The sequence below is a fragment of the Pollachius pollachius genome, assembly GCF_949987615.1.
Source record: "Pollachius pollachius genome assembly, chromosome: 11".
In the NCBI taxonomy this organism is placed as follows: Eukaryota; Metazoa; Chordata; class Actinopteri; order Gadiformes; family Gadidae; genus Pollachius; species Pollachius pollachius.
Window position 1 is genome coordinate 14,339,239 of NC_136944.1, and position 14,799 is coordinate 14,354,037.

Genomic DNA, 14,799 nt, shown 5'->3' on the forward strand with positions numbered 1-14,799 from the left:
TAAATGAGTGTGTGAGAGCCAGAGAGAGAGAGAGAGGAAGTTAGTGAGTGAACGACTGAGTTAGTGAGTGAGTGAGTGAATAAATGAGTGTGTGAGAGCCAGAGAGAGAGAGAGAGAGGAAGTTAGTGAGTGAACGACTGAGTTAGTGAGTGAGCGGGCAAATGGGCGAGAGAGCGAGAGAGCGAGAACACGAGCCTGTGCATACGCGTGTGTGTGTGTTTATCTAACCTTGAGCACAGTGATGTTCCAGGCGTAGCTCTCCGTGGCGTTCTGCAGCTTGCGGCCCTTCAAGCCCTCTCTGGCCCCAATGCGGTGAAGGTCCACGTGGAAGTCAAGCCCTGGGAGCAGGCAACACACAACACCAGTTCACTGTACAAGATCCCACAGACCAGGACATAGTGAATGGCGTCCAATTAAATACGACTCGGATGCGTCGTGAATTGAGATATGAAATGGGTCGGCTTAGCTCAGGAGTCAGAGCAGTTGTCTTGTAACCGAAAGGTTGCTAGTTCGATCCCCAGCTCCTCCTAGCTGAGTGTTGATGTGCCCCTGAGCAAGACACTTAACCCTAACTGCTCTTGACGAGCTGGCTGTCGCCTTGCATGGTTGACTCTGCCGTCGGAGCATATTAACCGATGTAAGTCGCTTTGGATAAAAGCGTCTGCTAAATGCCCTAATTGTAATTGTAAATGTTAAGGGACAGGTGAAAGTGTCTTCGAGGAGATTGAAACAAGTACCTGTTTGGCTTGGAGCCAAACACCAGAGCCATTGCACTATTCTGCTGCTGTCCTAAAGGAATCCTGAAAAACTATTTGAAATAATGTCTGGATTCTCATTGGAATTCAATATTCCTCATCAACCATGCAACCGTGCATCCTTCCAGGCCACGTGGGAAGCGAGAAATTTTTAAAAAGCGATCGAAACCCAAACAAAAATCGATACACGAACAACATAACAGATGTTTTTTGATTAAACAACGACAAAACATAATGCATACAGTGAAACACAGCATCACAATACACATAACCGCACAATTCACTGTGGACATACCTGTCTCACCTCATCCCTCCTCCCTTCACCAAACATTACCACTATCATACTGCATTACACACAAGGTGTGTGTTTGTCGTGTGTTTGCTGCAATGCAGGTTAACCTCCAATTACCTTAACAGGCCTGACAGCTCCGTTTCACCTGCATTGACCAGAACTGATCTTCAGCACTTTGAGATAAACGTCAAGGAGTGCTTTAAAGCTGACCATGAGACATTTTTCCTTATGGATATGCTAATCCACCCATGACCTTGTGTGTCAACTTAATCGATGGGGTTGGGTTATGTTACCCCCAGGTGACAGTGTGAGTTGATGTGTTATCATGCTGTTATGTCTGTCGAGACTGGCTGGTATAGATGATGAAATACCGACACTGTTGTGCTCTGCTGTTCAGTATTCACACACACACACACACAAACACACAAAGACACATACCTATACACATACCTATGTAGGTGGGTGATTTATTTAAATTCAACCACATAAAAATATACATTCCTCCACGCAAGTTGCGGTACGATCAAAAACAGGCCTAACACGATTGCTCAGCGATCGCTCGGTTTTCACCTGCTCAGTTGACTGACAGTAGACAACAGACTCTGGAATATTATTCAGCAGGCTGGAGTCGTTTAGGGACGACGCTTCATCCACATCGGATTAAGGTGAACGCAGAGGCAGCCGATGAAGGTGCAGTAGGGGCTTATGGTCGCTTAGAGGTAGGAGCGGGACATCAGGGATCAAACCCAAAACCCTTTGGGCACGGAGCCCAACACCCGAGCTACGAGAATAACCTGTGCACACACGCTAAAGGGTACTTTACTGCTGCACACTGTATGCACACACACACGCACAAGCACACACACATACATGCGCGCACACACCGACACACATACGCACACACACACACACACACACACACAGGCACACGCAGAAGCACACACACACACCCATACACCCATTCACATGTGCACACACACAATTTTCAAAACTATCTCAACTGTAATAATAAAAAAAAAAAAAACAGCACTCAAATAAAATTCTCAAAATGTTATCCTTTTCCGAAACAGAGCCCTTAACCCTGCTCAGTCCTTGCAGCGAGGCCCCTGGGGTGCCTGCAGAAACCTCCCTTTCAGCAGCGGAGGACGGTGTTAACAGGGTTTACGGCGATGTGATCTTGTAATCTGGTGTGGTTAATAGGCTGCTGTTGGCGGTGCGGAGCTGAGCCCAGCTGAGCAAGAGGGCAGCACGCTGCGGGACTTTGTGGGGGGGGGGGGTATTGGTGTGTGTGTGTGTGTGTGTGTATAAGACAGAAGAAGAGAGACGGCGAGAGATTAAAGTAGTGCGGAAGCAGCTCCGTTGTGTGCTGCCTCCTCAAGCGTTTCGACTCTCCCATTATTAGCCGCCCCACCACCCCCTTGTTTTAACCACCCGCCGCCCCTCCTGGTCGTCAGCTGGTGCTGCTGACATGGGAGGTGCAAGGGGTGGGGGTGGGGTGAAGAGAGAGAAGGAGAGAGAGAAGGAGAGAGAGAGAGAGAGAGGGGAGGGGAGAGAGAGAGAGAGAGAGATGGGGGGGAGAGAGAGAGAGAGAGAGAGAGAGGAGGGGAGAGAGAGAGAGAGAGAGGGGAGGGGAGAGAGAGAGAGAGAAGGAGAGAGAGAGAGAGAGAGAGGAGGGGAGAGAGAGAGAGAAGGAGAGAGAGAGGGGAGGGGAGAGAGAGAGAGAGAGAAGGAGAGAGAGAGAGAGAGAGAAGGAGAGAGAGAGAGAGAGAGAGAAAAAGAGAGAAAGAGAAGGGGGGAGAGAGAGAGAGTGAGAAGGGGGAGAGAGAGATTGAGAGAGAGAAAGGGGGAGAGAGAGAAGGGGGAAGAGAGAGAGAATGGGGAGAGAGAGAGCGAAGGGGGAGAGAGAAGGGGGGAGAAACAGAGAGAAGGGGGAAGAGAGAGAGAGAAGGGGGATAGATAAGGGGAGAGAGAGAGTGAGAAGGGGGAGAGAGAGATTGAGAGAGAGAAAGGGGGAGAGAGAGAAGGGGGAAGAGAGAGAGAGAGGGTGGATAGATAGATAGAAGGGGAGAGAGAGAGGAATAAGAAGGGAGAGAGGGAGAGAGAACGAGAGAGAGAGAGAGAGAGGGGGGGAGAGAGAGAGAGAAGGGGGAGAGGGAGAGAGAGAGGGGGGGGGAGAGAGAGAGAGAGAGGGGGGAGAGAGAGAGAGAGAGAGAGGGAGAGAGTGAGAGAGAGAGAGGGGAGAGAGGGAGAGAGAAAGATTATATGGAAATCAAATCATGGTGTGCAAACAGGCACACACATCCACAGTCCATCGGTAATATCATCATCATCATCATCATCATCCTCGTCATTATCATCCCCATCCTTATGGCTAGACGAAGATGGAATTGGATTGAGATCCACTCCCACACTCCCCTCGTGAAAGTTGGGTGCTTCCAGAGCTCTCCTCCCTGAATCTTAAAAGGTACTTAAGAGCCGTTGTACAGCTCCACACTGGCTCAACCCCGTCACCCTCATATTCATTCAAGTGAAACATGAGGGTCACAGGGTGGACCAGAAAAAATGAAAACTACAACAAAAGAAATAATCTGAAATCTGACATAAAGAAAGGCAGGAAACCCTTGAGTTTGGCAGAAAGACAAAACTATATATGGTCACAGGGGTTGGATTAATTCATCACAACTGCTAAGCTTTGCTGAGTCCCAGCACAAGGTAATTATTCCAAACAACAGAGAATGGCAATTTTCCTGTTCTGAATACTAGAGTCAAGAACGAAAAGACACACAGGCGGGAGAGAGAGAAAGGGGGATAGAGAGAGAGAGAGAGAGAGAGAGAGAGAGAGAGAGAGATACAGAGACTGTGAGACCAGAACAAGATGTCTTTATCCCCTGCATTTCCATGGCAATGGAATTCACATAGAGTGGCTGGCTAACCACACACACACACGCACGCACGCACGCACACACACACACACACACACACACACACACACACACACACACACACACACACACACACACACACACACACACACACACACACACACACACACACACACACACACACACACACACACACAGACAGGCAGAAAGAGACCGACAGACAGAGAAAGAGAGAGGGACACACAAACACTTCAGGGCTCTTCTGCTGTTGTTTAGGTGCTGTGTTGTTAGTCATTCACTTCACAGTGTCCCTCACATTCACCCACTGTGTCCCTCACATTCACACTGAGCTGACCAGGAGATATCCACTACCACACAGTGATGCTAGGGCACGCATCTCCAGGAAGGCCACTGTAGCTTTAAGTACACGTACACACACACACACACACACACACACACACACACACACACACACACACACATGCACACAGAGAGAGAGCAAGAGAGATACAGAGCGAGATATTGAGCAAGATGGAGCGAGAGTGAAAGAAAGAAGGAAAGAAAAAGAGCAAGAGAGATGGAAAGAGAGCGAGAGAGAGAGAGAGAGAGAGAGAGAGAGAGAGAGAGAGAGAGAGAGAATATATATAGTAGTGGAGTATATATAGAGTAATATACATGCACTCGAGTTAGCATCTGGACATCGGGAGTGTGCGTCTGCACCTCCATGCTGTCCGTCTGGTCTCCCACATTAGCAGGGAGTGATGGCAAGCCATCAACAATACCCTGGGGGAGGAGGGAGGAGGAGGGGTGAGGAGCTCTCCCCCACCAACCGCTGCATCCTCCTCACCCACTTGTCAGTGATGCTGGCCAAATGCAAAATGATTAGCCGCTATAATGATGGGGCGTAAACAAGCTGGGACGGGAGGGTGTGGGTGTGGGTCTGTGTGTGTGTGGGCTATTTGTTCTGTTGTTCACTCTCTTGGTCGTTTTCCCTAAACCTCACCATAATCATCATCAACTCTATTTAAACAGAGAAGCTCAATTGAGGCCCAGGCTTCTTTGTCAATGCCTGTGTACAGGCGATGCAGTACGACGAAAACACACTGATATATAAAATGCAGCTCTACAGATAGCGACGTGAAGGGAGAGAATTAAATACAAAGTAACTGCAATGACTTAACCAGAAGGATATAAGGAGAACAGATGACCATAACCAGGTTAGAACCAGATGCCCAGAGAACCAGGAGTAAACGAGTAGACCAGAGAACCAGGTTACACCCAGTGGACCAGAGAACCAGGTTACAACCAGTGGACCAGAGAACCAGGCTTGAACCAGGCTAGGACCGGTAGACCAGAGAAACAGGCCACAACCAGGCTAGGACCAGTAGACCAGAGAACCAGGCTAGAACCAGGCTAGGACCAGTAGACCAGAGAAACAGGCCACAACCAGGCTAGGACCAGTAGACCAGAGAACCAGGCTAGAACCAGGCTAGGACCAGTAGACCAGAGAAACAGGCCACAACCAGGCTAGGACCAGTAGACCAGAGAACCAGGCTAGAACCAGGCTAGAAACAGTAGACCAGAGAACCAGGCTAGAACCAGGCTAGGATCAGTAGATCAGAGAACCAGGCTAGAACCAGTAGACCAGAGAACCAGGCTAGAACTAGGTTGGAACCAGTAGACCAGAGAACCAGGCTAGGACCAGTAGACCAGAGAACCAGGCTAGAACCAGGCTAGGACCAGTAGACCAGAGAACCAGGCTAGAACCATTAGACCAGAGAACCAGGCTAGAACCAGGCTAGGACCAGTAGACCAGAGAACCAGGCTAGAACCAGGCTAGGACCAATAGACCAGAGAACCAGGCTAGAACCAATAGACCAGAGAACCAGCCTAGGACCAGTAGACCAGAGAACAAGGCTAGAACCAGGCTAGGACCAATAGACCAGAGAACCAGGGTAGAACCAGGGTTGAAACAGAGGTTGCAGTACATGTTCCCTCAAGCATGTTTTTCAGTCTGGGTTGAGGCTGAGCGCAGCACCACGAATATTAATCTGTCCCCAAAGCACTCTGTTTGTTCACAATCTCCGTCTAGTAAAAGATTTCGGGTCAAAATGGAAACATGTAGGGTTGGTTTATTACTCAGCTTTTTATCACCTCTCTCCTCCCTCTCCCTCACTCTTTTCCAATCATTCCACTATGCAGACCCCCCCCCAAATAACACTGCAACTTTAGCCATCAAATCAATCACTGTGGCCAAACCTTCAATTTGATGCAGATTCCCTCTTAGCCTGTCTCTCTCTACCTTTCCCATGTACGGCGTTCGGGATGAGACGCAGTGAATCTGTGTGAAATCCTTTTCACCATTATACCCCCGTGAGCCTAATGACAGGTACTTGCAGGATGGCACCTGAATGCTGCCTTCAGACACTCATCAGGAGCTGTCAATCAAACAGCAGCAGTGGTGAATGAATGATCTCAAAAAGGGCGACACCTATTCATGTTACGGTACGGGGCCCGGGGACGGGGACGGGGACGGGGGGCGACTTTCAAAGACCATACCCGTCCATAAAATACCAGGAAAGGGAAAAACACGAATGACAACCAACATAAACGTTGCATTGGAATCCTATTACCAGAAACTGACAAGGAGAAAACAACAAATATTTTCAGTGGTTGTTGGCTGTGGCAAATATGAATTTGAAAAATGTACTATTTTGTATTATTATTATTCATCGTATTTCTTTTTTTGTAAAGGATGGACACAATGTGGAGTGGTGGAAATGTGAGGTGGGCATTTCTTTCATGTATTTAGGAAGAAGAGCCCCCGCCTCCGCTCCTTAAAAGCGAGGAGAAGCCATTAGGGGAGGCAGATGAGTCACGCGCTAGATGGACAGTGTCAACACAACGCAGAGTGGTAGAGGGAGGGGGGGGCACAAGCTGTACCACCCTGGACCGCCCAGAGCCTGTTTCATTACATCTGTACATTAGGTGTTGAACAAACTGGCGAGAATTGCCATGTTTTTAATTCAGACATCTAGCACTTGTGTGAACATCTGTAGTGATGTGGTGGCGGAGTGAGAACTTGAGTGACTGTTGGATCGTGGATCGCCTTTAAAGCTAACCTTTATGCTTTATTTTTATTTTTTATAAAGAAACATTCTCTATAGTTTCATGTCAATCATGAAATGCTTGAATACTTTCCCATGCTTGAATACTTCCTAGTGCTAGACTACACAAAATTGTCCCTCTGTGAACAAAGATTAAGAATACATAAAACATCTCACAATAACCTCCCCAAATGTTTTCTTCAGATCTGGAGGGAATGGGTTTCAACACCAATCATGTCGCCATCACCAAGAGAATAAAAAACGGGTCCAAATGGAGCTAACAGGTATTTCCTCGTGTAATATTTTCACCAAATATGCCCCAAAGACACCACCTCCCATTAATGGCTTTATGGGGATCGACATGTTCCTCTCTGTCCTTCCGTTTCTGAATCACCTTGAGCACAAACACATCACCGTATTCACACCTGCTGCGAGGCTGGCTACTTCTTGGGATCATAACAGGAAGTACACATCGTATTCTCCTACTGTTCAATAAATACCCACTATCCGATATGCTCTCGTTGACTGGTTTGAGAAATGACAATATCAATTTCTATCATAACTATATCTGCATATACTGTATATAACTTTATCTATATCTATATATATAATGTATATATTTATATACATTTTATATATATATATATATATATATATATATATATATATATATAGATGGGTTGGTACATTTGGCTTGTAAGGACCCCACCCAACCACCCACCCATCTTCCTGCCCCCACCCTCCCAGCCTCAAGCGGCACCAAGCAGCACCCATCATGCAGCTGTGTGTGGTTGAGCACCGTGTGTGTCTAATGCTATACTCCCAGAGCTCCCTGTGGCTGTAGGTGGGGTCCCAGCTGTGTTCTCAACAGCCACTGCGGTAGAGAGCCCCCCCTCAGTGCCAAGAATCTATGCTTGGGATCAAGTGGGCTGTAAGAATTGTCCGTATAGACAGTGGTGAGGCATGTTCCCACCAAGGCGTGACTGAGGAGCCGATTGCAGGGCAGAGGAAGAAGGAACGCTCTTGTATTTTTGTTTTGGTCGGTCTCCATATATTTTTTTAGATAGTATCTAGGGCACACTCAGATAAAATATGCCTGCCCGAAATTTCAAGCCTAAAACATTAATGGGGAGATATTCTGTGTTTAAGAAGTGTTGCCTGGCCTCAGCCCGTCAGAAAACTCTCAGCGTGTCTAATTTATAAGACGCGTGAGACACAGGTAATTACCTACCGAGACGCGCCGGCAAGGTAAACAATCAAGTCGGACGGAAATATGTTTTGTCATAATCCATCATCAACTAATAAGGGATATCAGCATGAATACGGCTCTGTTTCAAAGCAGTGCCAACGGAGACCAATTATTTGCGATGGAACGAAACAGGGGACGAAGAAGGAGACTGAAGTTCTGTGAAGCTGCAGTTGTTTGCCCACTAAAGACCCTATTATGGCCAATTACAGCCTGTTGATTCATGGTCGTCGCCCCCCACCCAACACGCTATGGATGGAAACGTGTCGCTGTGTTCCTTTGTTCCTATATCTCCATCTCTCTTCCTTTCATTACCAACCCCCTGCAATCCTCTCTTGATTTCCCTCCCACTCTTAAAAAGGATGTTGACACTCCCTGGCCGGGTGTTCCTGGAGTTCTCTCTCTCTCTCTCTCTCCCTCTCTCTCTCTCTCTCTCTCTCTCTCTCTCTCTCTCTCTCTCTCTGTCAGGCTGATTGTGTTCACCTGCTTGCTGAAATAACAATAACACTGGGCTGACTCACTGATGAATGAACGGCTTGTTCTGACGGCATCAACCCCCTCTAGATCAGGCTATTGAGCGGCGATGCTGGGGAACCAGAAAGGGATCTGGCTCTACCAAATTAGACTAATGCCGCAAACAATGAGGACAACAACAGCACTAGACAATGTGCTCAGTGGAGCACAGACCTCCCGCCAAGGAATCAGCTTGGTCGAAGTGGGGCTGGCTTGGCGGGAGCCAATCGGATTGACTGAGCTGAGGCCCCTTTGGAGACTTCCAAGAAGACAGGAAGTGGGCAAATATGGGGGAGGTGACCCAACAATCTTATTTAAAGCCTAGACAAACCTATATTATTATTTGTTTATTTGTTGGTGCAACTCTAATCTATGGTTAATTATGCACATACTTATATATACTGTGTCCACTGCCACGCCCCCCTTTGGGACGGTTGGCATGAAAGTGAATCCCTTCCTACTTGGCCAATATATCCAATCTACCCGACCAATTAGGTGCAAAGTGGCGCTCAATTGTTTTTAGGTATCTGGCGGAAAGCATACCCTCCTTGGCGGACGTCACAATGATGTAACAAAAGTGTCTGTATCTACCTACTACCTGGTAGTATACATGATACCTGCATGTTGGAAATATCTGATCCGGACTGTGAGAGGAGGAGGAGTCTATACTCTCATGGTCATGTCTAGGTCAGAATGTACAGCATAGCATTTCCACTGCTTCGGTAGGGGGTTCGATTCCCCAACTGGGGCCTACCCATGCTGCTAATCAAAGTTTGTGATATGATTTGGATAAAAAAACGATTAGATTCCCTCATCGGGACCATCCATGACCACACGTATGTTGTGACGATCTACTCATGACAACGAATGCCATCACGTTATTGGAAGACGTTTGGGAATTCAAAGCGTCGTCAACCCAGTAGCAAATGATGGTGGTCCCGGGGATGGGATCCTACCTGCGCGCTGCGCCTGGGTGAGCTTGGCGTAGACCACGTCGGCCGACTCGATCAGCGTCTTGCTGGTCTGGATCATCTGGAAAGAGAGGCGGGTGGGGGACAAGCACAAAAACACTTTGACTAGGCTTAAGGTTGCAAATGTGACGCTGGTATGAGAGTCAGCTTCTGAATCCAAGCCAAATAAACAGATAAACAACAACACACGCGCACGCAAGCACACGCGCACACACACAGTGGAGGATGCCTGTTCAAGCCAGACATGGAAGGAAAGGGATAATAACACAGAACACCCGCCAAGACAAACATGGCAGATAAACCCGGGGATGAAGAGGCGAGTGTGGCAACAGAAAAAAAAGAAGGAAGATCACACATTATTTGGTAGCCATGCGAACACGTGTGTATATAAGATGTCCTTTGTCGAAAAACGACCGCGACTGGATACAGGTTTCATTTCAGAAGACATATGAAATTTTAGTGCATAGGCCCTGAAGTCCTTCCTACAATATGTGATAAAAAACGTAAACCACTGGTGGTGGTGAGTTAGGTCCCCCCTTCACTGTAAGCGTCTTTGGGTCATTGAAAAGCGCTGTATAAATATAATGAATTATTTTTTTTTAATTAAACCAAAGGTGTTTAAGGCTATGTTTTCGTTATTACACAGCTTGAATACAGATGAATACTTGATCAGAGTGGTCAATCAGGGCATTCAGTGGTCTGTAATTTATGTATAATAGACGGCTGCTATGAATATAAGACTGTTGCTATGTTGTTTTCTAAAATCATTTAAAAATAAATTGATATCATTTCTTGTTATAGTTTGTGTCAAATTTTTGATTTCTTGAGTTAGTAGCAATGAAATAACTTTCAACATAGGGGTTTATTTCACAATGATGTCCAGCTTGCTGTACATATATAATAATATTATGTTGATGAAACTTTATGCATTGTGGGTGTACTGTTTTTCTAATCACTCACATTAAGTTGATACCAATTTATTCAACACTATATGAACAGGCCATGTTTGAAGCATACACTTTTGTTCAGTAGCTGGGTGGATCCACTGTCACATCAATAAACCTTTTTTTCAGGTTAGTTTAACAAACTAACAAGTTTCTCACCTTGTAGCAGTGGGATTTGGCCAAACACTGTTTTAGAACATTGATTGTTCTGGGGAGAAGAGGGAATTCATTAATGTCCATCAAGCTCCTTTCACTGCAACAACATTGATCTTCCCAGGGAATCCCACTCATGTGAACAATGGCATTTGTCTGAAAGGCTTTCTGTCTGTAAATAGCTTTCTTGCTGTAGAATGACAGATATCAAATTGTTTAGAAGGTGCCCTGAAACTATTTCTCCTTCAATGAGCAACTGTTTCACTGAGATCACTGACTGAGATCATTGCAGATGTAAATAAATAAAAAAAAGAACCTACAGGGCAACGACATTCAAAATGAGTACATTACATAGTTATGTTAAAAGACAATAACAATGATACAAATAATAAAAGGGCACCTGTTAAGTGCCACTTGACTCAAAATACTCAAATTAATGGGGAAGAATTAGCAATGCTGCTGTACGAGCTTTGACTCGTACAGCAGCATTGCTAATTCTTCGTACATTGAGGACATTCAGATTCAATCCCTGGTTTAGATACGTAAACAGAAACTTTGTTTCTCAGTGTATGAATAATGTAGTAAGAATGGCTTGTGGTTGAAGCTTTGCCAATGTCTACGATATAAAATGCTCTCAGATTTAGTGGAGAATAGGACCTAAGCTGGCATTTCTGAAGAAAATTTTTGAACAGTTATATAAGAAGAAAAGGTTATTGCCTGTGCATTTATTTAGTGTGCTGGTACATGGGCAAAAATACATCTGAATTCAGTTGACATTGGATCCTTAATGGCGTTTCAGTCCCTGCTGGACCATTATAGATTACCACAGTCTGCAAGCAGAGTCGATGAAAATAACCTCAATCTGTTACCAGGATAGTGCCATAAAGTCGGATCCTATCCAGTCTAGAATATGAACTGTTTGCATCAAATACTGGTCTTTTAATAATAATAAGGTTATTGGCACAGAAGAGAGAGGTGTTCAGCAATTCCTTTTTCGACCTCTGCTCATTATGATACTGGTAGGCTGGCTATTGCCAGACCAAGCTCAATCGTAGATTGCAAGTTGGTCTTGGGACGCTGCTGTCATTTTCTTCAGCACAAGAGGAGTGATAAATGGGCCTAGTTCAAATGACTCTGTACGCAATTGGCTGCTTGCTGTCACTTCCCTGTCGTCATTGCGTTAAACCAGCCAATAGCGCGCCAAGGGGAAAAGGCAGCTGGGTGATTGGCTCCCACAAAAACGTATCGAACTAGAAAGAAATGTATCGCTCTTCTCCAGATCCTTCTGCAGGGCAAACTCAAAACGCTGGCAGAATGAGAGGGGCTACCCAGTCTAGGTAGGCAGACTTCTGTCCATAAATGCGGTGCATACCCTGTATAAAGAATGAGTGAGTGAGAGGCAGAGATAGAGCAGGAAAGTGAATGAGTGCAGCTTGTATGCAGAATGAGTGAGTGAGTCAGAGACAGATATAGAGCTGGAAAGTGAATGAGTGCAACCTGTGTGCCGAATGAGTGAGTGAGTGATTGAGAGATGGAGCTAGAGTGTATGAGTGCACCCTATGTGCAGAGTGAGTGAGTGAGTGAGTGAGAGATAGAGTTGAGTACACACTGTATGCAGAATGATTGAGTGAGTGAGAGACAGAGATGGAACTGGTAAGTGAAAGAGTGCACCCTGTGTGCAGAATGAGTGAGTGATTGATAGAGTGTATGAGTGCAGTGTGATTGAGTGAGAGAGTGAGAGATAGAGTTGGGTACAACCTGTGTGCAGAGTGAGTGAGTGAGTCAGTGAAAGATAGAGTTGAGTGCAGCCTTTGTGCAGCATGTGTGTGTGTCAGGCTGTCTCTGCTGGAGGTGGGGTTCCTCCGGGCCTGCCTGGAGGATATGTTCTCCACAGAGTTCGATGTGCCCCCACCCCCCCACCCCCCCCCCCCCCCCCCCCACACACACACACACATCCCAGAGAACACAGATAATGCTGTTCTTGAAGTGGAGGGTGTGGGCCAGTGGGCTAATCTTTCAGCAAGATAATAAAAAAAAAGATCAGCTGATTTGACCTTCACCAGAGAGACCATTGTATTTGTGTCTTGTATCAAATCTACTTGTGTTTTTGAACATTAAGGACATTGATTGTGAATGTCAAGGACAGCCAACAAGGGATTATCCAGAGAGGATTTATCATCACTGTTGCCGCTGCCCATACTTTTTCTTCACGGGCCATCATATGATTCAAGTGAAAAGTTTCAAATTAAACTATCAACAACGTTCCTGCAATGATTAAAAAACGAAATAACAGTGTTATGGCCAGTCTCGCTGTGCAACTGCGGGACGCAGACTGTCGTAGCTCAGCATGATGGGTGCCATGGATGTAATTATATTAATAGATAGTTATAGTCTTGTTAACAAGAGAGATGTTAGACGAACTGAGGGCTGCCCAGCATCTCTTATTTGTAGAATATATCAGTTACAGGGTGTTATTTCATTGGTAACATTATTGAAATAGCTCTCGTTCAGAGCTCACTGAACGATGAACTGACAATCTAAAAAGCTAACTAACTAACAAACAAACTCACATGCACTCCAGGACAACTAGAGCTGTGAAAAATAAAATAAAAACACAAATCCCAAAAGATCAAAACCTAGACAGAGTGTCTGGGCTCCCAACTTTGTTCCGGTCTCTTGAACATGTGTTGTGAACTGGAGCGCATGAAGCGACAAGCGTGGCCTTGCTGGAATGCATGGAGTGTGGCCCTGCTGGCAGGTCCTGCATAGCTGCGCGTCAGCGGTGCTCAGCCTCTTAAAAGCCAAAGCAGACGCTGTTTGGGAGAAGGTCGCATCGCGTTAGCACTGAGGGCCGCTCCTGGAGATAGCAGCGTGGTCCAGCGTCTGTCGCCCGAATGGGCAACCCAATCACCTCCTTTCGGATGACCTCATTTCCTGCTCTTCAACGAGCCTGGTAGGAATGCGGGGGGGGGATTCAATGTGAGGATGGGTGAATCGGAAGGAAAATGGAGGATCAGATTCAACGATTTGGTCACATTTGGTTATTTTTGCAGGACGACGCAAAAAGAGAATTAATAGAATCATATTATTTTTAACAGAGCGAATCACATTTTTGCTCCCTTCGTATAGGACTTTAGTCTATTTTGGATGTGGACATTGAAAATGATTATTTAGCCTCTGCCCCGACACGGCTGTGTGTTTTAGGCTAAAGTGTTAAAAACAGTATACAAAAAAAACCTCATAACAAAACTATAAACAGAGTGTATGAATCCAGCTTGAGCCCAGGAGCAGCAGGTGAGTGGTGGATGTTATCCTTGCTTCAGTGGCTTGGTCTTCATGAATCATTGACTGTACTACTGCAGCCTAGCTGATCATATTGATCTTCCTTGGGGGGATCCCGGCCATGGTGCTTGAGACTGTTATCAACCTCTCCAGGCGGGAAGATTGTGCTTTACTACACTATACATCTTCACCAAAAGTAGTGATTCTCAATAAACACTGAATAGATCATGTGTTTTTTCTATCATATTTCTATCATCCTCCGTCTTTGCATTTAGCTTGACACTTTGTCAGGCTTGACAATCTTTTACACACTGTGAGATAAAGTGTCAAGCCCCGATAATGTTCAAATGATGAGCTTTATTTTTGTATAACTATTTACGTACAGTACATATAAACACATAAAGAGCAGTAAGTCACGACCCCAGCAGAATCGATTTCTAAAACAAAAAAACGCATTAAAGTCTTTTCTGACACCCCAAATCATGGGCCAATCAATGAGGGTGTTGCATCACAGACAAGATGTTCTTTCCCCCGGAGATCCACCCCCCGCCCAACTCAGGCCACTGTGTGCCTGAACTGAGAAACCTTCGGGGAATCTGAACAGCACAGCGCCCATCGACTGAAAAGAGTCTCGCCTCAGCACTCCATCACACC

General features: G+C 46.0%; 1 protein-coding gene across 1 annotated transcript in view; it reads right to left on the reverse strand.

Annotated features, from left to right (window-relative positions):
- The window catches only part of LOC307082799 (inactive phospholipase C-like protein 2), a 75,097-nt gene that overhangs the window by 8,873 nt on the left and 51,425 nt on the right, over positions 1-14,799 (reverse strand). Inside the window, exons 4-5 of the mRNA XM_079746506.1 lie at positions 9,752-9,827; positions 229-338 (exon numbers count right to left, since the gene is read on the reverse strand). Coding sequence (XP_079602632.1) covers positions 229-338; positions 9,752-9,827 — 186 coding nt within the window. The remainder of the gene's footprint in view (positions 1-228; positions 339-9,751; positions 9,828-14,799) is intronic.